Source organism: Mustela erminea, chromosome 19 (genome assembly GCF_009829155.1).
Source record: "Mustela erminea isolate mMusErm1 chromosome 19, mMusErm1.Pri, whole genome shotgun sequence".
Classification (NCBI taxonomy): domain Eukaryota; kingdom Metazoa; phylum Chordata; class Mammalia; order Carnivora; family Mustelidae; genus Mustela; species Mustela erminea.
In genome coordinates, this window is record NC_045632.1 from 57,524,105 (window position 1) to 57,550,521 (window position 26,417).

General features: G+C 63.9%; 1 protein-coding gene across 5 annotated transcripts in view; it reads left to right on the plus strand.

Moving 5' to 3' along the window:
- Positions 1-25,934, plus strand: part of GSE1 (Gse1 coiled-coil protein) — a 386,663-nt gene extending 360,729 nt beyond the window's left edge. For 2 of the 5 annotated variants that reach the window (XM_032326363.1, XM_032326367.1), the window contains 14 exons: positions 2,855-3,054; positions 7,794-7,969; positions 8,299-8,499; positions 8,963-9,154; positions 9,480-9,784; positions 10,110-10,434; positions 12,231-12,844; positions 13,922-14,034; positions 14,324-14,594; positions 15,961-16,074; positions 16,925-17,296; positions 18,835-19,107; positions 21,746-21,849; positions 22,508-25,934. In XM_032326363.1, coding sequence (XP_032182254.1) covers positions 2,855-3,054; positions 7,794-7,969; positions 8,299-8,499; positions 8,963-9,154; positions 9,480-9,784; positions 10,110-10,434; positions 12,231-12,844; positions 13,922-14,034; positions 14,324-14,594; positions 15,961-16,074; positions 16,925-17,296; positions 18,835-19,107; positions 21,746-21,849; positions 22,508-22,642 — 3,395 coding nt within the window. In that variant the 3' untranslated portion in view covers positions 22,643-25,934. The remainder of the gene's footprint in view (positions 1-2,854; positions 3,055-7,793; positions 7,970-8,298; positions 8,500-8,962; positions 9,155-9,479; positions 9,785-10,109; positions 10,435-12,230; positions 12,845-13,921; positions 14,035-14,323; positions 14,595-15,960; positions 16,075-16,924; positions 17,297-18,834; positions 19,108-21,745; positions 21,850-22,507) is intronic. The other 3 variants (XM_032326365.1, XM_032326364.1, XM_032326366.1) reach the window with 3 other exon arrangements.
- Positions 25,935-26,417: the final 483 nt, after the last annotated feature.

Sequence of the window (26,417 nt, forward strand, 5' to 3'; positions counted from 1 at the left end):
AGACAAGCTGTGAGTGCAGGAGACACAGCAGCCCTCGCAGAGCTGGGTGAGGGGGTGGGGATCACACGAAACGAAACGCGTTTCCGCGTACAAGGAAGCGTTGCCAGCCGTAGAAAGAAGGGGAGTCCCGACGCCCGGGACCAGACGGACGCGCCATAAACACCAACTGAGTGAGCAGCTGCCGGTGCTCATGGTCACGTCAGGTGAGATCGTTTAGGGCAACCTCCTGGAATGGGCACATGCATGTACTGAGGGCTGGGGTACCGGCCTCCTTTTCGGGGTGACGGCCACCCCTCCATGAATTTGCCAGGGCCAGTGAGTTACCGCCTCGCAGTGGGGCGTTTTGTCATGCAGGGACCGCCCCCACGGAGCCCCTGCCACCCAGAAAGGAGGGCCACAGGGTTTCCGTGGAAATGCTCTTTTAGGAAAAAGATCCCTTATCTGGTGTGTTGTTACGTTTTGTGTGTGTTTGTTTTTTTTCAAAAAGGCAAAGTGGAACTTTTATCAAAATCCAGATAATCTCCAGGAAGGCGCAGGGGCAGGCTCTCAGTGATCAGGAGGATCAGGAGACGCCCCCGCTGTCGATGGGACGGGCTGCATCATCCCTCCCCACCCCCCCACCCCCGTCGGCTGCCTCCTCCTGTCTTTGCCCTGGGTGCTGGTGTGACCCAGCCTCCCCTGCAGGGGGCGCTGCGGGCTGGCAACCAGCCCTAGGTGGTCTCTGCTGCCCGCAGCCCCCTTGCTGGCTGCCCTTTCTCTGGTGGGCGCTGGCCCCGTGTTGCTGGGTGCATTCCCTGGAAGGTGCCGCCAGTTTGCAGAGTTGCACAGACCTGGGCGAGGGTACAGGACTCAACACCCAGTGCTCTCTGTGTCAGCTGGTCAGTACGGGCACGGTCCCCCAGACCCCAAGGGCCATGCTGGAACCTCAGGGAGGTCACTTTCCAGGAGAGGTCAGGTCTGCTCACGGACTGGCTGGATCCGCCTGTGACAGCCCCCCACCCCTGCCCCGGCCGAAGGGGACCTGAAACCGGCTTTGGGTGCAGAACAGCGTGGTTACCAGCTTGGCCAGATGTAGCTTGTCTCAGGGCCATTGGCCCTCCCCTGCAGTAATGATCTCTGACCAGGAGCTTCAGACCGCACCCAAGCTAGCGGGCAGCTAGCCACCGACGTGGGGTGGCGGCCGTTCTTGCTGTCTAACCTGGGGACTCGGGGGTCACAGTAGCCCTTGAGCAGCTCCCTGAGGGACACCCGTTCCTCCTTGATATTGCTGATACTAAGAGCAGAACGTGCTGCTCCGGGGTTGCTCCGGGGTTTCCCCGTGGGGCTGCCTTGTACAGTTGTACATGCCGTGGACAAGACTAGGGAGTCCTGTTGAAGAGTCCTGGACAAGAGGGCCTCGTCCAGGTCAAGGCTATGTCCACGTTGCTGGGCCTCCGCGTGCAGCCGCTTTGCTTCCTGGCGATGCTGGTGAGCCATGCTTGGCTGGTCAGGGCCCTGGGGCAGGAAGGACGGGGACCCGCACTGACGACGCCGTGGCCGCCAGGGCGAGGGGCTGTCGGCGCCCCTTTCCACACACAGGATCCACCCGGTAGCGTGAGTGTGGCCCCTGGAGGTGGTGCGGAGGCACAGTGAGGGTCCCTCGGCCCTCGAGAGCAAAATCCGGGGCCACGCCTGCACGTCGGTGGGCTTCTCCTCCTGTGGGGGTTGTCTTTGCTGACCCTGCTTCCTTTGCCCCCGCCCACGGGGGGGCTCTTGCTGACAGAAGGTGCCCGTAGGGACCTTTCAGAAGGGGCAGCCTTTGCCCTTTGACGGGGCGTCTGCAAGCCACTGCTTGTGGTCCAGCTCGGCCGAAGCCCCTGGACCTCCCCGTCCCCCACCGTGACTGTAGCCAAGCGCGTGTTCCTCACCCGCGACCGTGGCTGCTCTCTCGCTTCCAGATGAAGTGGGGTCCCCCAGGGTCCACGCCAGTCTGGGACGGGGGATTGGGCTGCGTGAGCCGATGTCTGTGGACCCACCACGGTGTGGTCACGTGAGGGGTCTCCTCCCCCCCGCCCCCCACCTGGAGTGCGGGGTGGGCGGGGTGGGTGTGTGCGCGCACTTAGCCGGGCCCAGGCAGGGCTCTGGAGGACCTGGACAGTGCTGGACGCCCTCTGGAGGTCCGGACCTGGGGAGCCCAGTGTGCCTGCCTTGCTCATGCCATGCCCGTCGCAGGGGCAGCAGCCACTGACCGGAGCAGCTGGCCGGCTTGGCTGCACTCGGGAGCCCCAGAGCGCTTCGCGCCCCGCCCCAGGCCCTGCGCACCCGCCTCCCGGGGGGCAGACAGCAGGTGGGAGTGAGGCTGGGCTCCCGGTCTTTATGGGGCCACGGAGGTGAGCCAGTAGTGGTGATGGTTATGACTCAGAATGTGCTGGAAACCAGCGACCTTTATGGTTTCAGTGGTGAATTAAACACAGTTGATACCTAAGGAAAAAGATGAGTCTCCTATGGCCACTGCTCCTGGTCCCCGCCCTGCCAGGCCCTCCCGTGGCCCTCCCGTGACCCCTCCGTCCGCAAGCACACAGGGGTCAGGGCCCTGTTCGGAGCCCGGGGCTCGGGTCCCCATCAGCGTGGGGAGGGGTCGCCCTTCCTGCCCGCCCTGCTTACGCTCCCGGCTCCTCTCACCTCGGGCTGGGGTTCAGGGCCCGGGTGAGCGGCGCTGGGACCCTGCACTTGTGCCCCTGCTGGTCCCTGGAGGCCGAGGGGCCAGGGAAGCCAGAGACCGGGTGCGGCCGGCGCCGGGTTGGCTGGGCTCAGCCAGAGCCCTCGGTGGGTGTGACCCCCCGTTCACGCTGCTCTGCCCTTCCTTCTCCCGCAGGGTCTTCACTGAGCAGCGAGTCGTCCCCCGTGTCCTCGCCGGCCACCAACCACAGCTCCCCGGCCAGCACGCCGAAGCGCGTGCCCATGGGCCCCATCATCGTCCCCCCTGGGGGCCACAGTGTGCCCAGCACGCCCCCCGTGGTGACGATCGCCCCCACCAAGACCGTCAACGGCGTGTGGAGGAGCGAGAGCCGGCAGGTGAGCGCGGGCGCGCGGGCCGGTGCGGCAAGTGCGACGCTGGCCTGGAGGGTCCCTGTGTTGGAAGAAAACGCGACGGTGTCGGGCGGGCGGCCACAGCCAAGCACTGGGCCAGGGCTCGCTCCCACGACACGCTTATTCTTTGGGGGTCTGAGGCCTCTCCTGGGCGTGCAAACTGCCTTCTCCCTCTGTCCCCACCGGGCCCGCCCTCTGTGCACGTCTGTGTTCTCATTTTTCTTGATGCCACGGGTCGTGTTGGATCACGGCCCACCTCCGTGACCCTTTGGAAGCTCTCCCAGCATGCTCCCGCTCCGAGGCCCCGGGGGTCCGCACCCCGACATGAGAACTGGCGGCGGGGGTCGCGGTTCCAGGCGTAGCTGCATGGGAAACCCGTCCCGGCCCCTGGTGAGCAGGCGCTGCTGGGATCGCCGCCCCAGTGAGGACGCGAGCAGGGAAGGCGGCAGCACTCCGGCTTCCGTTGTAGCTTCCAGAGCCGCCCCCGGTACTTGGGGCTCCCCCGTGCGGCTGCTGCCCGGCCGCTTGCCTGGCAGAAGGCCCTGGGAGCGGTTCTTCAGCCCTGTCCCGGCTGCGTGCCCCCCTCCCACTTCCACCCCTCCAGCAGCCCCCCGAGAGTCCCAGTAGCGGGGTCGGGGGCTGGGAACACTGGGTTTCCCTCCGGGGTTTTCCTACCAAGCTCCGGGCGGGGGTGGGGGTGCAGTCCTGGAAAATACCAATGAAACCACAAGAAAGATGGAAGCGGAGAGGCAGGTGGGCACAGAGGCCGTCCCCAGCCCCACCATGCACTTGGTGGGTGCATCCTCTTGGTGGGTCTGTCTCTTCTTTCTCTGCCCTGGGGGACGGGGGTAGCCTGCCTGTGTCCACAGAGGGGGCGGTCGTCAGGCAGGCCCTGGCCCCAGTGAGGATCCACAAGGAACCCACCCAGGATCCCTGGATTCCTAGAAACAGCTGTGGGCTGGGGCTCTCCTGGGTGGCCGTGTGCGCGTCTCAAGCTGCCGTCTGGGCCCTTGGCTTTGTGCGTTGTGCTCTGTGTGTAGCTTGAGGCCACGAGAGCCCAGGTGGGGCCTGGTGGCCAGACTCCAGCCCCAGCGGGGTTTGCGGGCCCCAGGGCTGGCCCTGGTTTGAGGGAGGACGAAGGGTCTTCCCCGGGGATTTTTGCTGTGGGAGGGGTGCGCTGCGTCTTGCTGTCCGCCTCCTGGCCATCCGTCTTGACCTTAGGGCTCCGGGGTGGGGTGGTGGTTCCTGGGGCCTGCCTGCCGTGTCCCAGGCTCAGCACTGGCTGCTGACAGCTGCAGGGGCCCGGCCTGTCCCCTTTGCCCTGCCCCAGAGCGGCTTCCTTCCCCCTTGATGGGCCCCGACCAGGGTGCCTCCCACGTATGCCCTCCTCGCTCGCCCGCGCCGCGGGACTCCTCCCAGGGCCCCCTCCGAGGGTCCTGCCTGCCTCAGAAGCATTTAGTCCCCCCCGAGGACGGGCTGTGATCGATCTGCTCCCGCCGCGGACCACCGCAGCGGTGACTGAAACGCTCGCGCCGCCGGGGGGTGCGGCGGGCAGGGAACTGGGTAAGCGATGATGTGTGGCTCATCGGCCCGGCACAGAGGCTCCGTGGAGAACGTAATCCTTCTGGGCAGCGGAGCTGGCAGGAGGCGTGAAGGCGGGGAGGGGGTGGGTCCCTCACTCCCCCGCCAGGTGGGGACTCGTGGGGGTGGGGCTCTGGGCCTGGCCGTCCCCAGTCGCCAGGGTCCTGTCTCCCAGGTAGGGGGTCCACAGCCCACAGCAGAGATGAAAAATGGTTTATTTTCAAGCTAGCAGGGCGTGTCCTGCCCGCCTGACCGGACTCTCTCCAGGCATCGGAGAAGGAAGGATTCTCCTGCCCCTCGTCCTGCTTTGGTCTGTACCGCTGGGCCTGCAGCCGCCACGCTCAGGAGGGGAAGCTGCCCCCAGATGCTCCTTGAGGCGCGGCTCTCTGCCAGGACATCGGGAGCCTCTCGCACTCTCAGGGGGCCCCGGGGTGGCTGGGCCAGTCCGGGCAGCCTCTGTGCGCCCCCAGAGGGTGATCTCATGCCCAGGGACCTGCCACAAGCCTGGCAGGCCTCCAGCCAGACGGAAGGCTCGTGGGTCCAGCCCACTGAACCCCCCCCAACCCCTCGGCCCCCGCCGGTCCACCTGCCCCTCCCCCAGGTCCTGCCGCGCCGTGTTTTTCCTCTGCCGGTGGCAAAGTGCCATCTGGCCCAGCCGCTTTCAAGCTGGGCTTTGTCCCACTGAGGAGAGAAGGGGCCTCTCAGGACGGTGCCCTTGGGGGCCTCCTACGTGCCAGTGGCTGCCCCGGGGTCTTGGCCTTGCACAGGGATTGTGTACCTGGAGTGCATGCGACCAGGCCGGGACCCGGTATGCCAAGGGCTGCCTGGATGGAGCCCCTCCCCAGATGGGGTCCTCAGGGCAAGGACCCCGACTGGGGGTTCGGCTCCCTGGGTTGATGGTCTCCTTGGCTACTGTCCTTGTCCAGTGGTGCACCCTGTTCCTTCCACCCCAGGCCACAGCCACAGGGTCTTCTCCGTCCCACGGTGGCCCCCGCGGGGAGCAGGGTGCTGCCGCAGCCCGCGTGCCAGCTGACGGGCCCGTGGGAAGACCCAGCAAGCCCCGGCCTGCACACAGCCCCTAAGACGCTCGCGTGGGCGGGCCATGTGCCGGCTCTCCGCCTGCTTCCCCTTGCTGTGCGCGTCTGTCCTTGTCGCACCAGGAGCTGGGGCTGTGACTGGCCCCCTTGGCAGATGGGGAAACTGAGGCACGAGGCAGCAGTGGGTCTCCTCTAGGGTCTCCAGGACCAGATAGGGAGCTCACCCTGCTGTCCACACAGGCATCTGCAGGACCCGAAGCCAGGCATGGGCCCTAGAACTCTCTGGAACAGGAGGATGTGGGGGTCCTGGACGGCTTGCTCTGACCCAGGCAGGCTATTGGTGCACGCACGTGTGCCCCCTGATGCCTGCCCCGCGAACGCCCCTTCAGGGAAGGGCAAGCCAGATCTCGTGAACCTGCGAGGACCCCGCCGTGAGCAGTGGGGCCGTGCCAGCCTGCAGGCGGGAGCAGATGTGGCCGCTCATTAAAAATTCCCATCAGCGGCTGTCTCCTTCGGTTAATTGTCATGGATGTGTCTCCTGGAAGGCTGGGGAGGGCGCGGCGGCGGCACCGGCCAGGCCCTCCGGCTGCCCCCACGGCCCACCCCGCCTGGTCCACTGGCCTGTGGCTGCTGCTGGGGTAGTGGGGGGGTCTGGTGCGGCCGCAGCAGCTCTGTTGTCCCCCCTCCTCCCAGCCTTTCCGGGCGGCCTTGGACCCGGCAGAGCCTGGAACGTGGGGTGGCGAGTAGGGAGCAGGGCATCTCCTCCGGGGACTGGGCTCAGCCGCCACATGTCCGGTGTTCCTCAGCCTGGGCCGCCCTGAGTCAACCGTCCCAAGAGTCGTAGTCCCCCCTTGTCTTCAAGGGGTGCTTGGTGTTCTGTGACCTGGTGGGAACACCGTGGATTCGGGGTGGACAAGCCGGGTTTGACCCCCCGAGTGCCCCCTGCTTTCCTGTGGCCCTGGTTTGCTCTCCGCTCATTGCGGGCAGCCGGACCTGGGGGCAGGGGCGGGGTGGGGGGGCGGTCCAGCCAGGAGAAGGAAGGGCCTGGTCGAGAAGCTGCTGGGGCCTGGGGACGCCCGTAGCCATGGCCTCAGAACCCCCATGGCTGAGGTCAGGCCTGGGCTGGCAGTGACCTCGCTTGGGCTGGGAAGGGCTGTTGTGATGGTGGAGGCTCCTCCCCTGCCTCCAGCTGCTCCAGAATCCAGAAGATTCTGAACCAACGTCAGGAGCCCCCGACTGCCGTGGATGTCCTCAGGCTGGCTGCTCGGCTCCCTTCAGCCGCGGGCATGACAAGAGCAGTCACGACTGTGGGTGGTGTGCGTCCCCGGGGCTGGACCCTCCAGTGGCCACACATGGCAGGCTCTGCCCTTGGCCTTGGTCGGGGCTCTTCTTCCCCCCCCGCCTTGAGCAAGCCCCTCCTCCGGTTTCCCAGGGTCTGCCTCCCCGCTGGGCCCCAGCCCACCAACCGTGTGTGCAAAGGTGGCCCCAGACGGGTCCGGCCAGTCAGGGTCCCACAGCTGCCTGCTGTGGCCGGTGCCAGGACCACCCCTGGGGGTTGGCAGCAGGCTGAGACCGGCGCATTCTGCCCGGGGGCCGTGCCAGCTTCTCGGCTGCGACTCCGCGGGTGCCAGGGGGCCGAGGTGTCTGTGATGCGCGCAGGCAGCTGTCAGCACAGCTGCCGCTCCGGCCCCTGGGGGTCGCCCGTGCCTGCTCCGTGATCCGTGGACGGTGGGGGGCCCGACTGGCTTCGCTGCTCCCTGCTGCAGAGCGGAGCTCACTTCCTGCGCCTGCTGCCACAACACCAACCTCCCCGCGCTGGTGACCCCGTGGGAAGGGCGAGGGGGGGGCTCCACTCCGGGCCGCGTCTGCTCACGGGCACTTGCATTCATGGCCCCTACAACGAGATGGGTTTCCACGCAGCCCTCCTGCCACGAGAACCCGTGTCCTCCCGGAAGTGGGGGGACTGCCTCCCACGTGCCCCCGGGGATGGGGTGGAAACCCGTTAGGAAAGCGCATCTTAGACGCCCCAAAACACAAGCCTCCCTGGGTCTGGAGGAGGCCCCTGCCCTGCACCCTGGGCCTGACCCGGTGCTCTCTGTCCCCCAGCAGGACACCGGCTCTCGGGGCAGCAGCAGTGGGCGGGAGCGCCTCATCGTGGAGCCCCCGCTGCCCCAGGAGAAGGCGGGGGGCCCAGCCATCCCCTCACACCTGCTCAGCACCCCTTACCCTTTCGGCATCTCCCCCAGCTCTGTGGTGCAGGACTCACGCTTCCCACCGCTCAAGTAAGTCTGCAGGTCGGGAGTGGGGGCGCGTGTGCCGGGGCGTCCAGTGGGGAGTGGGGGAGCGTGTGCCAGGGGGTCCGGTGCTGGGTGGCTCTCCCCACTGCCTAAGCCGCCGGTCGGGGCTCTTGGAGCCAGGGGTGCCTCCGGGCTGTGGGGGGCCTGAGGAGCCGTCGTGGCCCACCTCTTGTTTCTGCAAGTCCCCTGTCCCCAGAGCTCCTCCATGCTGGCGGGGGCACGCGGGGGGTGTGGGGGAGACTGGCCCGTTGCCGGCCCCATGCGGGAGTTCTGCTCACCGCAGTCCTTCCCACGTCCGTCCGTGCCCACCGCAGCCTGCAGCGGCCTGTGCACCACGTGGTGCCCCCGAGCACCGTGACCGAAGACTACCTGAGGAGCTTCCGGCCCTACCACACCACCGAGGACCTGCGCATGTCCTCGCTGCCTCCGCTCGGCCTGGACCCCGCCGCCGCCGCCGCCGCCTACTACCACCCCAGCTACCTGGCCCCGCACCCATTCCCCCACCCGGCCTTCAGGTGAGGCCCCCCCCCCCCGAGTCAGCGTGACGTTCTGGGGCCAGGCTCCGTGCCTCGAGCAGCCCCCGGCCTTCCAAGTTAGCCGTTGGGGGTTCACCCCTGGCGGAGCCCCGTCCCCCACCCCCGCCGGCGTCCGTACTGCCGCTCCCGCAGCGGCCGTCTATTGGACTGCGTCACTGGGAAGCCCCGGGGGAAGCGTGTCCCCGCCTCTGCCCTGTGCGGGGGCCCTGCCAGTCCTGGCCTGACGCATCTGTGGACCATGGGCTGCTGCTCCCAGGGCGCCTGCGGTCAAGCCTGAAAGCGTCCTGGCTGGGTTTGGGGGCTGGCTGTGGTGTGGCCTCTGTCCGCAGGCCCTTGGTGGCAGCTCCCCGCCTTTCTGCCCTGGCTGCGCGGCACCTTTGGAGGGGCCTGGCCATGGTGTCTTTCCCTTTGGGTCTCACTGGGCCCAATCTTCTCCGCACAGGATGGATGACTCATACTGCTTGTCAGCCCTGCGGTCCCCCTTCTACCCCATCCCCACCCCCGGCTCCCTGCCCCCCCTGCACCCGTCGGCCATGCACCTCCACCTCTCCGGGGTCCGCTACCCCCCTGAGCTCTCCCACTCGTCCTTGGCTGCGCTGCACTCGGAGCGGATGTCCAGCCTCAGCGCCGAGAGGTAAGCCGCGTCCTGGGCCGGGGTGTCCCTGCTCACGGGGCGCGGCGTGGGGCCAGGGTGGCCCCCGTGGCCTCAGTCTGCTCACTTGGGAGGTGGGGCATGGCCGGTGCCCGGGAGCCCCGTGGCCCGTCGCCGGCCTCCTGGCGCGAGCGTGCGGGTGAGGCTCGGGGAGCAGGTGTGCGGCTTTCGGTCTGGGGGCCTCGGAGTTTCTCGGTGACTTAGTCCACGCGGAGGCCTGCGTGTCTGCTGTCGCGGTGCCAGTGACGGTGCTGGTCCCCCGGCAGCAGCGCAGCGGCCGTCAGCGCCTCCTTCCCCTCGCCCGCAGGCTCCAGCTGGACGAGGAGCTGAGGCGCGAGCGGGAGCGGGAAGCGGATCGCGAGCGGGAGAAGGAGCGCGAGCGGGAGCGGGAGAAGGAGCGCGAGCGGGAGAAGGAACTGGAGCGCGAGCGGGAGAAGGAGCGCGAGCGGGAGCTGGAGCGCCAGCGGGAGCAGCGGGCCCGCGAGAAGGAGCTGCTGGCCGCCAAGGCGCTGGAGCCGGCCTTCCTGCCCGTGGCCGAGCTGCACGGGCTGCGGGGCCACGCCGGCGAGGAGCGCGGCAAGCCCTCGGAGCAGCTGACGCCGACGCGCCCAGGTACCACGGGGCCCGGGCGGCCGTGGCCGGGAGTGGGGACAGTGGGTCCACCAAGGCCGCGGCGCACGATGGCCAAGGACAGCGAGTGCTTTAGGAAGGGAGGGAAGAGTTTTGAGTGTTTTTTTTCTCTTTGCCTTAAACATACCTCGTTTCACCTCGAGCGCTTTGCGGTCAGACTTCGCGCCGGCTTGTTGACCGGCTGGGGGGACCACGGGGAACCCCGTGTGCTCCCTGGGGCCCCTGGGGGCAGGCGACCGGGGAGAGGAGGGGGCGCGTGGGCCGGGCTGGGGCGCTGAGGTCCGGCGGCGGCGGTCTGTCCCCACAGAGAAGCTGAAGGAGACTGGACTGCAGGCCCCGAAGCCCGTGCAGCACCCCCTGCACCCCGCGCCCGCCGCGCACCACGCCGTGCCCGGCCTCCTGTCCAACCACAGCATCTTCTCGCTGCCGGGCAGCAGCGCCGCCACGGCCCTGCTCATCCAGCGCACCAACGAGGAGGAGAAGTGGCTGGCGCGGCAGCGGCGGCTGCGGCAGGAGAAGGAGGACCGGCAGTCGCAGGTGTCGGAGTTCCGGCAGCAGGTGCTGGAGCAGCACCTGGACATGGGCCGGCCCCCGGTGCCCACGGAGGCGGAGCACAGGCCGGACAGTGCCAGGTGGGGCTCGGCGGGGCCGGGGGGGCGGCCTGGGAGGGAGGGGGGCTTCACACTGGGATTGGCTCCGAGCCAGCCAGCATTGCTGGGGCGCCTGCGGTTTGCACCGCCTCCTGAGTGCTTTCACTTGCTACCACGGGCTCTGCCTCTGACCGGTGAGGCCCACAGAGGTGCTTGTCCCTCGGTGACGGCGCCGGCAGAGCCAGGGCCTTCCCGCACAGCCTGGCTGCGTCCGCACAGGGACAGTCGAGGCGCCTGGACGGGGCGGGAGAGGCTTTGATCCTTACGCCGGCTATCGCTGTGGGCCTCTGCTTTCAAGCCGAAACGCTTCTTTAATAAGAGAGGGGACTACGTTTAATTTTCATTCAAATAGAAAATTAAGTTTATTGCTGCTGCAATAATACCCGTTTCCCAGCCCCATTCTGGGATCCCCCGGGAGGCCTTTGTGCCCGTCCTTGGGCCCCAGCCTCCACTTACAGCTGTGCCCGAGCCTCCCCACCGCCACCTGGTGGTCGGGCTGTCACCTAGAGCGTCCCTACCCCACCGTCCATCCCTCTCTTCCTGGCCATGTCTCAGGGACAGGGGATGCTGGCCTCAGTTTCCCCAGTCGTGCACGAGGGGAGCCAGGCAGGAAGGTCTCAGTGTCTGGGATGCTGCCTGGTGGAGGCTTTTCCAATGTCCACGTACTCGTCGCCTCTTTGCTTTAGCCTTTGGCCAACTGCCCCGGGCGCTGCTGGCCTGGTCCGCAGCCCTGAGCGGCATCTGCTGGGTAGGACAGCGGCAGGGATTCGCTTGGCTGATGTGCTGTGAGCTGGTGTCCCCATGCGGGCAGGGGGCACTGCCCACCGTGGCCGCAGTGAGGGCGTCTCTGCTGCTGGCCGTTCCTCTGCTTCTCGGAGGCCTCTCGGAGGCGAGGTCTTGTCTGCCTGTGAGCTGACCTCTGCTCCTCCCTTCTCACGCCCGGGGCCTGGGAGAGCAGCCGGCACAGCCCGCTGGCCTGATGAAGTCTGGGTATTCTGGCTCCACCGGAGTCTTCTCTGCCCAAGGCCCGAGGAGCCTGGCACCACTGTCACCAGTAGGGGCAGCCTCTGCCTCGGGATGTAGCAGCCTCAGGCGGGCCAGGGCACTGGGGTGGGGGGCGGAATCTGGCCCCCAGCCGCCCTCTCCCGGCCTCCGTGGTCCCCACAGCAGCCGGCTGCACACTTGGCCGCACAGCAGCGTGAACCTGACCTCTGACGGGCCCGCGTGTTCCGAGCTAGAAAACCACTCTGTGCTCGGCTGCGGTGCAGGACGTACTTACTCTGCTGACAGCTTTCGCTTTTTGGCCATTTACTTAAGGACCTGTGGCTTCTTGATACAGTGGCCTTTTGTCTCTGCTGCTCAGCGGTGCAGTGGCCTTCGGGGGCATTCCCCCAACCCGCCTTTGGGAGTAACTTCGTGGCTGTGGTTCAGTGCCCGCCCCCTGGCCAGGCGGGGGGGACTCTGGAAGCTGTGATAGAGGCGAAGTGACTTACCCAGTGGGCGGCTCCCCCCCGAGTGTGCGGCGCTGCACCCCACCAAGTGGCTTGGCTCCGTGGGGACTCTCTGGTGTAGCTGCTGCCTTGGGGCCACGTGGGGTTGTCGGCCTTCTCCCCCTCCCAAAACTGTTTCTTTGGGAGGAGAGGGAGGAGGGGAGGGAGAAGCAGACTCCTCAGAGCAGGGAGCCCAGCGTGGGGCTCATCCTGGCACCCAAGCCAAAGGCACCCACTCAGCGCAGGATCTGCTGTCGTGACCAACGGCCTGCTCTGCTCCTTCCCCAGGCCAGGACCAAACCGCCCAGAGCCGGGCAGCCGAGACCCCCCGCAGCACTTTGGTGGGCCCCCGCCGCTCATCTCGCCCAAGCCCCAGCACCACTCTGTGCCCGCGGGCCTCTGGAACCCGGTGTCGCTGATGGACAGCAGCCTGGAGCCGCGGCGGGCCCCGGAGAGCCACCCTCTGCACAGCCACCCCGCCCCGTTCGAGCCCAGCCGCCAGGCCGCCGTCCCGCTGGTGAAGGTGGAGCGCGTCTACTGCCAGGAGAAGGCGGAGGAGGGGCCCCGGAAGCGCGAGGCCGCCCCCCTGGACAAGTACCAGCCACCCCCGAGGGAGGCGGGGGGCCTGGAGCACCAGGCCTTTCCTCACGGGCCCGGGCCCTTCCTGGCCGAGCTCGAGAAGTCCACCCAGACCCTCCTGGGCCAGCAGCGGGCCGCCCTCCCTCAGCCCGCCCCCTTCGCCGAGCTGGCCGGGCCGCTGAAGCCGGGCTCGCCCTACCGGCCGCCCGCGCCTCGGGGCCCCGACCCGGCCTACATCTACGACGAGCTCCTGCAGCAGCGGCGGCGGCTGGTCAGCAAGCTGGACCTGGAGGAGCGCCGGCGGCGAGAGGCCCAGGAGAAAGGTGCGGCGCCCCGGCTCTCGGACTCGCTGGGGTGGCGGTGGGGGACAGTGGTGCCGGAGCCCCCCCGGGCCGAGCTGCCAGCCGCTCAGGGAGCGGGTTTGCTGGCTCCTGTGTCGCTCTCTGACTCTGCTGGGGAGACGGACCTGGGGTCCCTGCCGGTCCTGCTACAGCGCAGATCGGCCAAAAAGCCAGACCGAGCTCTCTGTAAGGAAGGCTCCACAGACAGGCACGACGGATAAGTGACGACCAGAGCTAATAAGGTGGTTTTACATACTAATAGTGTAGCATGACAGGGCAGGAGGCTGTTGAGTGAACAGGCCTGGGCCCCGTGGGGGCTCTGGGGGCTCCTCGTGGGGGCTCCTCGTGGGGGCTGTCGTCTTTGGGGAGGGGTGGGAGTGGGGCAAGGCCCCGGGGGCTGCCCCAGCACAAAGCTTTTCTCCTGTTGAACTCAGTCTCTGAGCCGGGAGCTGCGGCCAAGGCCAGGTCTTCCCAGGTTGCTCTAGGCCGGATCCAGGCCCACAAGTATTGTTCATCTCCACTTGGCTCGTGAGGAAGGAAGAGGGGCTACTCCGGTGCCCCTGGTGCAGGGGTTCTGTGGTCCTCTGCATCGGAGTTTCTGTGCGTGCTCCATGCCTTAGGGACCTGAGTGCGCCTGTCCCCTCCTGGGTAAGGGACCCAGATGGCCACAGAGGGAGGGGGTGGGTGTGTACACACAGCCTTGCGTTGCCATGGACACAGCCCAGGCCTGTGGGACGAAGGACTCCCTGCAGAGAGCGCACTGTCCTTTCGGGCTGTCTCAGCCTGGTCACTTGGGGTCCAGAGGAAACCCAGCATCTGCCTCCTGCGGCCTCCATGCCCCAGCCGAGCCACTGGCCCTGTCCAGCACGAAAACCCTAGGACTGGGAGTTAGTGCACATCTCCACCGGAGCTGACAGCAGTCTGGGCTTCAGGGTGCTTAGAGAGGCTGGCCGGGCTTGGTCTGACAGAAGCATCTGTACGCAAGTCGGGGGGCCCTGTGTGTGCCCCACTGGAGGATGAGGCCCCTTGCCCAGCCAAATAAATCCTTCTCGCCCCCAGGGTACTACTACGACCTAGATGACTCCTATGACGAGAGTGACGAGGAGGAGGTCAGGGCCCACCTCCGCTGTGTGGCTGAGCAGCCACCACTCAAGCTGGACACATCCTCCGAGGTACTGGAACCTGGTCCCTGCTGCCTGGGGCTGTAGGTTGGGCTCTCGGTGCCCCCATCAGCGCCTGCGTCCTGGCTTCCCTCCCGCTGTCCCGGGCAGCCCCACCCTTGCTGGGACTCCCTGCACTGCTCTTCTGCTGGTGGCCGCTGTCTGGATGTGCTCGCCGTCGGGGTCCTGCTCTGTGGGCCACGGCACACGGGCTGCACGGACCTGAGGAGGGGCCCCTGGGACCGTGGAAGCATGCCACTGCCCGAGGTTTCAAACTCATTTGTTCTCTTTCCCAATCTAGAAGCTAGAGTTTTTGCAACTTTTTGGCTTGACCACCCAACAGCAGAAGGAGGAATTGCTGACCCAGAAGCGGAGGAAGCGGCGGCGGATGCTGAGGGAGAGAAGCCCGTCGCCCCCGACGATGCAGAACAAGCGGCAGACGCCCTCCCCGAGGCTGGCGCTGTCCACCCGCTACAGCCCCGACGAGATGAACAACAGCCCCAACTTCGAAGAGAAGAAGCAGTTCCTGACCATCTTCAACCTGACCCACATCAGCGCCGAGAAGAGGAAAGGTACGGCCCAGTGCGGGTCTCGCGGCCTGGGGTCGCTCCACGGCCACGGGCTTCTGGAGAGGCAGGGCCGTGGGCTCCCGGTGGGACCGGAAGGCGCTTCATCCGGGGCTCTCTCCGCTCCGTCCGGCCCCCCGCGAGGCGGCCGCTTTGCTGTCACAGGCCTGCCCCTGTGTCTCTCTGGCATCAATTTTCTCTCCGTTCGAAATGCAAGTCCCCCTCCTTGGAGCGCATTTCTCTCGTCGCTTCGGTGGCCTCTGTTTCCACTACTCTTGTCGCTTGTCAGACGTCTCGGCACCTGCGCAGCAAGCGGAGTGACCCCTGGGTACAGGGGCGCGTCACACCTTCCTGTGGTGGCCGCTTTCCTCTTGGGGCCAGCGTGGCCCAGCGCGCTTTGTGTTGCCACAGCAGGAGGCCCGGGGCAGCCGAGCTTGCCCTGGCAGGTGCTTCTGGGGCCGTGAGGCCACTGGGGCCGCGCCCGGGCCGCGTCTTGGAGCAGGAGCCGTGGGGCAGGAGTGGCGCGGGACTGGCGCGCTCCTAGTGTGTCTGGCGTCCCGCTCTTCCGTGCGCTCCGCACGCTCGTGTAGTATCTGTGCGTTCGGGTGCGGACTCGGCCGGTCTGGGTGCTCCGTGCACACTTCCACGTGCAGCTTGCAGACACCGAGGCGGTCGCTTCTCTCTGAAAGGAATTTGGATGAAGGCAGGAGCGCTGACCGGTCCCGGGCTTGCTCCACTGGCGGCCTTCACGGGCTAATTCGTTCGCCTTCGGCCTTTAGCCGGTCTAGTGGGACCCGTGCGCCCATGAGGCAGGGACGTGTTGGTCGCCCACGCCGGGGCCCAGGAAGAGTCGTGGTTGGTCTGTAACCAGCGTCTTTGTGCCTGACTTAAGCCCTAGAGGGAGCCACAGTGATGCAGGCACTCAGGGTCGGGAACGAGGGCCACCGCCAGGGGAACTCGCCACACCGGGCGTCATGGCAGGTCCGGCCCGTTTCGGTCAACGGCAGCCACCCGGGGACAGATGCTCACAGGCCGGGCATGGGGGGGTAGAGGATGCGCCTGGAGCCTGTACTCCCCGGGCCGCCGCTCGTGCGCACGAGCCTTAAACACGAACGCCGCGTGGGGCGTCGTTCCTTCGCTGTGCACACGGCGTCGTTTTCACGGCGGGTCCGGAAGGCTCTGCAGGAAGAGCTGAGCGGAATCTGGGCTCGCTCTGAATGACAGGCTTCCTCCTTCCAACACAGCCTGTCCCTCGGTGCTCGCTTCTTGCTCCTGCTTTGAAGGGCTCGCGCCTGCCAGCCAGGGCCCGGGCGAGCAGCCTGCTCCCCAGCGACCCACCTGTGGTGTTAATCTCAGGCTGCTTTTCTCATAGACAAAGAGAAACTTGTTGAAATGCTCCGTGCCATGAAGCAGAAGGCACTGTCCGCAGCAGTGGCAGACCCACTCAGGAGCTCTCCGAGGGACAGTCCTGCTGTCTCCCTGAGCGGTAAGGCCCAGGGCGGGCAGGACAGCCCCTTCCTCCGCGGCCGCCTGGGACTGTCCCGAGGGCTGCCCAAGGTCAGGCGACCCCTCAAGGTCTTCTTCGTCAGGAATCTTTCCTCCCGGAAGCAGGTGTTTCTCTCCATCTCGCTCTTTCACAAGCTGCCCGCACAGCTGGGCAGGCTGTCCTCGGGACAGAGCAGGACAGCAGGACGGCAGAGCCGGGGGCTGACGGGGAGGGTCCCGGCTTCCGAGGGGCTGTCCACGGTCGCTTGGTGCCGTCCCAGACGCCACCCGGCTGGGCCTCAGAAGCCCCGAGCCCCGGATCCCGGTACGGCTGCCCCTGCCCTGCGGCTCCTGCCGGCCCCGAGCTGGTGCGCTCTCTGGCATCTCCGTCTTGCTTGTTCTGCCCTGCAGGCCTCTCCGACACTTGCTTTCACGCCTCTTCTGTCTCTCTGTCTCTCTCTCTCTCGGCTTCCGTCAAATCTTGCTGCGCTGCTCCGTGGAACCGGAAATCTCTGTGGTCCGGCCCTGTTCCCAGATCCTAACATGGTCTGTCTTACTGGGTTGGGGCACGTTAACATCTCCCTTGTGGGTGACTTGAAGCGACCTGCTGCTTCCTTCAGATTCTCTTTCTTCCTGGCTGCCTTCCCGGGGCACCATTCAAGGAGGGACTTGCTGCGGCACGCAGCCCCCCAACCCCCACCCCGACCGCGCGCACTCACGGACGCTGAGCTGAACGGCCCCCCGGGTCGTGGTTCTCTGCGCTGGGTCTTGATTACACTCCGCTCTGGAGGTCAGCGCCTGGCCGGTCACTCCCCGCTCTCACCGTTGTCCTCGCTTTCTCTCTCCAAAAGAACCAGCCACGCAGCAAGCCTCTCTCGAGACGGAGAAGCCTGTGGGTGTCGCTGCTTCCTTGTCTGACGTTGCCAAGGCCACGGAGCCCGGGAGACTGGAGCAGCTCCGGCCCCAGGAGCTGTCGCGGGTCCAGGAGCCAGTGGCGCCCAGCGGCGAGAAGGCCAGGCTGAGCGAGGCCTCCGGGGGCAAGAAGAGCCTGAGCCTGCTTCATCACATCCGTGGCCCCGCGCCCAAGGATGTCCCCGTGCCACTGTCCCACAGCATCAACGGCAAGAGCAAGCCGTGGGAGCCCTTCATGGCGGAGGAGTTCGCGCACCAGTTCCACGAGTCTGTGCTGCAGTCCACCCAGAAGGCCCTGCAGAAGCATAAAGGTACTGAGGCTGCCTGGTCTGTCCCTGTCCCTGTCCCGCTCCCGTGTTACCAGAGTGGCCGGCGGGATTTCCTGGAGCACCGGGCTGCATCGGGGGTCGCCCTCAAACTTCAGTGTGCACGAGGTGCCGGGAGCGCTCCGTGGCTGGCAGGTGCCACTGCTGCCACTGGCCTGCCGACCCCAGCTCAGGAGGAGTCAGCAAGGGCCGTCCTCTGAGTTGTAGAAGCCCTTGCTTTTCGCAAGGCCGGTCTCAGGCACAGGGAGGCTCTGTCCTTCTGTAGCGCGAGCTTTCCCAGCGTTCCCGCGCACGTGCCGCTGGGTCTCCCCGCTCCGACACCCGGGCTGGCGGCTGTTCGTTCCAGCAGCCTCCGAGGGTACTCTGTGGGACACTCGGGCACTCCTCTTGGATAGTTTCGTGGAAGTCCCCAAAGCGGGGAGAACAGGGGTCGCTACAGCTCGTTCTCGCTGAATCAAAGGTCGAAACTGCCCAGAGGGAGAGCGCCCGGGGCTTCGGTAACAACCGAGGGTGACGTTGCGTGTGCGCCAGTAGCCAGGAGGAAGTAACGGGCTAAAGGGCAGTGGTGGTCACGGTCAGAGTCAGGAGGAGTTTTCTCGACTGGGTGTTTGTTGTGGATATATGTGAACGAGTCCCGTTTTCAGGGAGAAAATATTTTGACTAGGTGACCAGGTTAAATACCCTCGTCCTCTCCGACACACGACGTCACGGGCTTTCCTGTGGACCTGGGACTCGTTTTTCCCGCCTTGTTTTACACCAACCCTTTCCTGACAGTACACTGGACCGTTTTTTCAGGGTTGTTTTTTTTTAAAGATTTATTTATCTTTTAAAAAGAGAGAGGCAGAGGGAGAGGCAGGCTTTCTGCTGAGCAGGACCCCGGATCACCACCTGAGCCTGTGGCAGACCCTAACAACAGAGCCTCCCAGGCGCCCGCGTTCGTTTACTTCAGAGAGTGACACGCAAGGGTCAGGGGAGAGGGAGAGCGAGAAGCCCAGCCCCGCACAGCCCCGCACAGAGGCCCAGCGTCTGCAACCTGAACTGAATCCAAGAGTTGGACGTTCCAACAGCTGTGCCCCCCGGGCGCCCCCTCCTGAGGACTTAAAGCCTTCCGCATCCTGCCAGTCCGGGCCGTGCAGGGCCATGCCACGGGGCAGTGCCGGCCTCATCGAACCCGGTCCCGGCAGCAGCCAGCAGGGGGTATGCCCGCAGCCTACAGGACCACACTTCCCGAGAGGGCGCTGACTAGTGTCCACAAGGGCCAGCTGCAGACCAAGTTCAAGCCCCGTTTCCTAAGACAGGACACGGGGTGCAGTGTCGCTCAGGGATCGGCGTGGCTGAGACCACACGCCCGTTAGGACTGAGTGGAGGAGACACACGGCTGTTGGGGTCGTCGTGGCTCTCCGACCTTGCCCTTGGTTGCCACGTTCGACCTCTGGAGGGCACGGGCCTCTCCGTCCTCCCTTAGCAGAACCGCCGTCGCGCAGAGTCCCGGCGGCCCGTGACGAGCTGCTCTCTCCCCGCAGGGAGCGCGGCCGTGCTGTCTGCCGAGCAGAGCCACAAAGTCGACGCGTCCGTCCACTACAACATTCCGGAGCTGCAGTCCTCCAGCCGGCTCCCTCCGCCCCAGCACAACGGGCAGGAGGCCCCCCCCGGGAGGAAGGGCCCCCTCACGCAGGAGATGGACCAGGACTCGGAGGAGGACGAAGACGACGGAGAGGAGGACGACGACGAACCCCCCAGGCGCAAGTGGCAAGGGATCGAGGCAATCTTCGAGGCTTACCAGGAACACATAGAAGGTACGTGGGGGAGGGGCCAGGGCCGTGGGAAAGAAAGTAAAAGGCAGCGGACTGGACCCATCTGTGTGGGCTCTCCCTGCCAACCGGGGGACTCTCCGTGGTGGCACGGACACTGCATTCCTGGGGCACAACTACGTAATTCTCGTCCGCTGCCCCGCCTGTTTCCCAAACCGTTCCTTGGGCTTCTGCGGATGCCCCACTTTATAGACTGGAGGCCACGGTCCCTGGAGGAACTTAAGTACCAGTGGCTGCCACCACTCAGTGGGACAGCACGGACCTGGACCACGCCCTCCGTGCTTGCTGTCTCCCACCGCGCTTCTAAATGCCCTGGCGGTCCGGACTGTGGCTACACGCCAGCGTCCTGAAAATGGGAGGTTTGTGAATTTAGCTGAGCCCTAAATAGTGAGGCCTGGTCACTGCCCCGGCCTGCATGCTGGGCTGGTGCTTTGTGCAGGGAGCGAGCCCTCGGCCTTAGCAGCACCCCTCTCCTCCCGGGGCCTAGTGCTTCGGGGTGAGGGGCTCTGGGTAGGGGTCCCAGGGTCTACGTCCTGTCCTTGTGCTTCTAGCACGCTGGTTCCTTTCTCTGGTCCTCTGTTTCGAGAGGCGTCTGGCTCGGAGGCAGCGGTGCTGTGACTTCGGTGGAAGGGCAGGGGTGAGCGGGGCGCAGGGTCAGAGCCTCCCGGACGCGGGCCTTAACCAGCCACAGAGGGGTTTTCGTTTTGAGCAGGGAGGGGAGCCCTCTTGTGCACTTGATTATGGAATGTCCTGATCATTACAAATCCTTTGAAAAGCCGCTTTAAATCACTGAGGAAAGGAATGCCTGCTTGTGTGGCTGCAAACAGCCTGTCTACCCCTGTGCCCACTTCCTCCTCCGGGAGGAACCCCGTTTTGAACTGAACTGCTTGCTCGGTCCATGGTGTTTCCCAGTGAACCTGTGTGTCCAGAACCAGTTACGGGGCATTTTGTCAGAGTGAAGCGTGTCTGTCCGGTTGGGTTAGGTTCTTGGTGCCTCGCGGGGAATCCTTCCCTGCCCTGAGGACGTGATTCTGTCCATAGTCTTCTGAAGTTCTTCAGGCTCTGATTTTGTTAGGCCTAGAATTCATTTCCATGCTGGACTAGGCAGAAATTCAGCCTGGTCTTTCCCCCTGAGTAGCCCATTACCCTGGTGGTTTATGGGGTACAGTTTTCCACCCCCCACCTGTGCCCAGGGCAAGCCGTGGCACCCCGCTCTGTGTGGCCATCCCTGGGCCGCCCTGTGGGGTCACTGGCTCTGCCGCTGGCTGCTGGCTGCGGAGAACACTGGGACCTACACTTCTCTGGCAGCTCCGCTGCTCTCGGCCCTTGGGGTCCCCCTGTGGATTTTAGGGTCACCTTGTTCGTTGCAGAAAATTCTTGTTAGAATTTGCAGTTGCACTGAATTTACAGATTTGGGGAGAGTTAGTATTTTTGATAGCAATGCTATTTCCTCTATGATTATTGTATTAAATTGCATTAAACCATTTCCCACCCCGTTTTTTGCCGTAAACAACATCCTTTTAGATTGAGTTGTAGGCATCAGTGGGATTATCGTGGACTTTCAGTTTCTGTTTTTTCTTATTCCTTACATGGTCACAGCCGGTCAGATCTTCCATAAATCAAATTTAGTTCTTTTTTGAGTTCTTACTCTGTCCCACTGCCCTGCCTAGGACTGGCCTTTGAGCTACCAAACAGCACGGCACTAACGGGGCTCCTCTCTGGTTTATGAGCTGGGAAGAAATAAAGGTTCTTCTTAGAGGCCGTCAGAGTTCATGGGGTACCAAGGCCTGCGGAGGGGACAGCCTTGGTTTTTTTCCCTTTTGGTGTTTTCTGACGTGGCCTGCTCCTTGCTGAATTCGTTAGTGCTTTTAATATTTTGCATCGCTCTCCTTAAGTGTCAGGAGTGCATCTCACTGCTCTGCATTTGTTGTCAGTTGTTCCTGCTTCTGTAACTCAGTCAGCCTCTCCTGGCCTTTCACTGCCCTTACTAAGCTTCCACCAAAAAAAAAAAAGTCACTTCTCGTTCCCGTCAAGCCCACCACAGGACCGCGGGACTCACAGCTGCCCTCCGGGTAGGGGGCTCAGCCTTCCACACTGCTTGGAGCCTCTGACCCCCTCTGGTGTTCAGGGGTCAGGGACTGTGCAGGGAGAGCTGTTGTGTTGCACCAACAGGAAAGGCTTCAGCGCAGAAACACTTCATAGAAGGCGTAGATTGGTCCCCGAAAGTCTGAAGTCGCTCCTGTTCAAACCAGGCCCAGGATCTTTGGGAAAGGCAGCGACCACCCTAATTAAAATCACTTGCATTGTCTAGGTTTACTCTGGCCTTTTTTTTTTTTTTTTTTTTTAAGCACCTTATTAAAAGCTTTCTTATCTAAGCTTTCTTTTGAAAAATGCATTTTAAGACCGTGAATTTACCCTTAATGACTTCCTAACCTGTGCGTCCTAATAGCCTTTTGACACTAGGACCTATGTGTCCTCCCCCCACGGGGTTGGATTTCCTGGCGGTGCAGAGGGCCAGGAGCCGCTGTGGTCCGGAGGACGAGTCTGGCCGCCTGGAGAGAAGGGCAGCCCTGCCCGGGGCCCCTGAGTCCGGAAAACATCCTGACGCGTCTTCTCTTTGCAGAGCAAAACCTGGAGCGGCAGGTGCTGCAGACGCAGTGCCGCCGGCTGGAGGCCCAGCACTACAGCCTCAGCCTCACGGCCGAGCAGCTCTCCCACAGCATGGCGGTGAGTCCCGGCCCCCACGCACCGGGGAGGGGACTAGAAAGCAGTCGGGGAGCGGGGTGGTCTTCACACACCCCGTGCTGTTTCACCTTCCAAGCCTGTGTTCAGCGCGCACCGGAGTGGTGAAGGGGATGCTGCTCTGTAGGCTGCAGCTCAGAACCGTCGGCGGTTGGGGCGGGGGGGGGGGGTCAGCCGGTCGGTGCTCTAAGCTGTAGCTGCGGGGGGGGGGGCTGTGCGCACCCCTCGGGGCAGCTCAGACCCATGTGCGTCTCCACTGTGGCGCTTGCTGAGGACGGGAGCGGAGCCGGCCCTGCTGCCTGCCCTGTCCACGCCCGCGGCACTAGCGCGAGCCGCTCCCTGCCGTCCTGGCCCGTGGGGCCGGGCTGCAGATCTGGGCCGCTGCAGAGCAGCAAAAGTCCCATCGAGTCAGGGCGGAGTTCTGAACTCGCAGGGGTGAGCGTGAGCGGGGCCCTTGTGAGGAGCCAAGGCTGGGGCAGAGCTTGACCCGGCTCTTCCGGAGACCGGGGCCGGAGCTCCGGCTGCAGTGGGGGAGGTTTCTTGAGCCGGGAAGGTGCTCCTTCCCTCACAGCCCCCAGAGCACGCCTGCTGCACCCGCACCCCTGCCCCGGAGGGGACGTCTGACCCGAATCTCCCTGTGCAGGAGCTGAGGAGCCAGAAGCAGAAGGTCGTGTCGGAGAGGGAGCGGCTCCAGGCCGAACTGGACCACTTGAGGAAGTGCCTTGCGTTGCCTGCCATGCACTGGCCTAGAGGCTACTTTAAGGGATATCCTAGGTGACGGTTTCCCTTGCACTAGGCCGAACCTATAGTATAGAAATATTATCTATTTTATTACCTTGAATATTTAATATTTTTCACTGGGAGGTTTGAAGCTTAAAAAAAAAAAAACCACGAGAATGTGCCATGCATGAAGCAAAGGGTTCCAGGCTCCAGAAGAACGGACTCGCCTTGACTTCAATGCAGCTGAGTCACCTTTGTCCGCCAGCGAGCCACCAACTAGGACGCCCCTAGTTCTTTCTCCTGAAGGTGGTTTCACCCTTCCCCCGGCATTCTTTCTGGATCTGAAAGCGAAGGCTCCCGTACCAACACTAAGCTCCAGTGCCAGCGGCCCCGGGCGCCCGACTGGGTCAGACGGAGCGCGTCCGTCCCTGGTGTGGCCGGCCCGCGTGCCCCGAGACCCCGCTCGGCCTCACTCCTCCCCAGGACCGGGACCCGCTTCAGCGGGAAGAAGGTGGGCCGCGTCGCCGGTAAAGGGCTTATCTGTGTTACTTTTCTGCGAAATTTCCGAAGCAGCGGGTCCTGGGAGCGCACAGAGCAGCAGTCCCGAAGCCTCACGCACAGGCTTCTCCCCGGAACAGCTCGTCTCTAGCGCACGTCGGCGAACGGGGACGCGCAGAGCCCCGTGCACACGCGCTCGCGCCCGCTGGCCGCTCCTGCACGGGGCTGTGTTTTCATACAGACGTAAATTTTGAGAAAAGTCAAAGGTGCTTCAGCCTTGTACTGTGTATATATATTAAAAAACAAAGTTTTGTATGTTTTTATTACTTTATTGTTATAAAAAGCCTGCCATTTTTAATATGTGGTCTGGGGGGATTTTTGTTTGTTTTCCTGTTTGGGGGTTTTGTTTTTTTGCTTTCGTTTTTCTGGGCAAAAAAACTTGCTTTTAGTGTTTGTACTGCTGCTGGTCAGGACATTAAAATATTGAAGTGTTTTTAAAAATTAAAGAAGAAGAAAAGTAAAAGAGCTTACCACTGGCGCCTACCGCTCACTTCATTTTGAGTCGCACGGGAAGGTGAGGTAGAAAGCCACGTGCTGCTCCTGCTCCTGTCCCCGCCTGGCTCCGGGCCGCAAGAAGCACCTGGTGCTGCTGAGGAGGGGCTTGGCCCCAGGCGGGGGCAAGCAGGGCCCTGCGTGCGCGTGCGGCTCTGTTGAAAGGCCCGGTCAGGGAGGGAGCCTACAGCTCCCTGTAGGGTGTCCTACAGCAGTCTGAGAACAGGTGCAAAGTAGAAACTTTAGAAGCTTTATCTAGATGCAAAGCTTTGTAAAAGCCTAAAAGTAGGGTAAGCCACGTCTGAGCTGAACTTTTCCTCTTGAGCTGTCAGGAGCACAAGAGCAGCCAGGAAGCGGCACCACCATCACCGTGCAGAGCAGCGTGTCCCCCCCAACCCCGCCACGGCTCACTCAGGCAGCGTCTAGTCTCTCCGACAGGGAATCCAGCCCAAGCCAGAGGCCAGCGCAGCCAACGGTTGGTCTGTCGGAGGGTGGGGGTGGTGGCAAGAATCCTCATGGCCCCTGTCCCCTTCACCCTGGGTCAGGGGACAGGCTGGCCGACCTTCAGGAAGGCTCCGTGCCGTGATCAGCGGCCGTGCCCCCAGCCCCAGACCTCAGCTGTGCGGAACAGCTTGCTGGCAGATGGCACTGTGTTGCTCTATCTGTCCCCACACCGTTTGCTTTGTGCGTCTGCCAAGAATCTTCCAGTTATTAGCAAACTCAGACAAGAAGTGCCGCCAGTATTATCAGCAGTCAACAAGCGCCTTCCTCACCACAAAAATGACTTGAAGAGAACGAAGGCCTGTTCCGGGGGCCTCCTCCCCAGCAAGGGCAGGGAGGGCAGCAGTGGCACAGGTGGGGACGGGCGTGCGCAGGGAGCGCTGCTGCCAGCAGGCAGGGGAAGCACGTACGGAGTCTCGAGTCGGCTCGCTACTGCCAGTCCGCCACTGGAGAGTCCGATCTCAGCAGGAAAGGCCCGCTCATCAGCGTGGCAACAGCCAGAGCGAACAGGGAGCCGAGCCCAGCCCAGCCCAGCCCAGCCCAGCCCAGCCCTTCACCAGCCAGGGGGTGCGGTGGTTCTCCACACTGGGCAAGGTCCCGGGGTAAAGGGAGGCAGCACTCGAGAGGTCCGTGTGCGCAGGCACACGCTGTGTCCCTGAGCCGGCACTGCCCCTGTCCCTTCCGACGGAAACCGCCACCTTGCCCCTGCCCTCCTCCTGTCCTTCTGCCTCCCGCTCTTGATCTGTAATAAGACAATCAGAATATAACCCGTCAGGTAGCGTGAAGACTCAGAGAAAGGCAAGGAATCATCTTTAGAAAACAGTGTCCCACTAAGACCTGGCGCCCAGCCACAGTGTCCGCGTGGTCGTTCTCCGACGACACGGACCGCACAGCAGCACCCGAGCCTCTGTGGTTCAGGTGTGCAATCTGACACGCACACGATCTCTGGAGCTTTCTGTGAGGCCGGGCCACACGGGGCTTAGGAGCAGCACAGCACACTCGCTCCAGAGTGGCTGCGCCGCCCGTCCCTGTTCCGTGAGCTCCCGCCTCGCGGCCCCTGCCGTCTGTTGGGAAGGGCACCCCGCGAAGCCCCAGTGTGGGGCTCCACGTGCAGTCAGGTCACTAGAAGCAGACCAGAGCCCCCCCCCCCCCCCACTCAGCGCTACAGAACCTCGCTTGGAAATGTTCTGTTTCGCATAATTAGAGTCAAATGGACCTAAAACAGGGTCCCGGTCCACTGTCCCAGACAAGTGGCGAGATGGGACCTGCCCGGTCTCGCCTGCAGAAAGCACAGGCTCAGCACCTACTTTGCGTTGAGCGTCCAACAGCGAACGCCCCTGAGGAAGTTCCAGGAATAGGAAACGGCGGGCACATGGGCGGCGGCCGAGAACTACTACACAAATCTCAAGTTCGTATGAGGAACGGTATTTGCCTCAAGTAGCTCAGTCACGCTGCCAAATCTCAAAAACCCTACATACACCCCCAGATCCTCCGAGCTGTTTTTAAGTAGGAAATTCCAAGGATCTCCCACAAGAGGGAGGGGTCAGCACAAGCCCATCCTGTCCCCGTAGGTGCGCCTTAGCCGCTTAGCAGCCATGCCCTCTCCCCCTGAGGAAGCCACCTCTGGCTTCCTCCCCGCCCGCCGTGGTCTGTCTGTCTGTCCCAGCTGTCTGATCCAGCACTCGAGCGAGACTCTGATCTCCGCCTTGACCCGAGGAAGACCGCGCTAACTGGCTGTCACTTGGTGTGTGCCCCGTGCTTCGGGGACAGTGGCAGCACCAGCACGCGGGAGGGAAGAGGAAAGCCTCGGTCACCCTGGGGGCGGTTTAGATGCTGTGAACTTAAACCTGCTCTAAGTGTACTTGTTTGAATTAACTGTATTGTAATATTATTTGTTGAATGTAGTAATTAGATATTTATGAATATATTCCTGTAATTTCTGACAACATCCAAAAAAATAAAATCTTCCTACATCACGTTAAGAGGGAAATCTTTGTTCTGACAGGGCCACAGCGGCGGGTGGGGGAGAAGAGCTCAGCCACGGAGCCTCCCCCGTCAGACATGAGGTCCGCTGGCCAGCGGCTTCGCCCGGTTTCAGGAGCACAAGGGTTTCAGGTGGGGGGAGCTCGAGGGTCCCCGGACCCTCCTCCGTGCCATGTGGTTTCATTCTGGCAGAGTGCCCAGTTGGAAAGGCAAGTCCCACCATCGGAAAGCGACCCTCTAGAACCATCCTCTTATATGACGGGGACTGTGTGCTTGAGTCTGGCCCTTCGGTGTTCAAA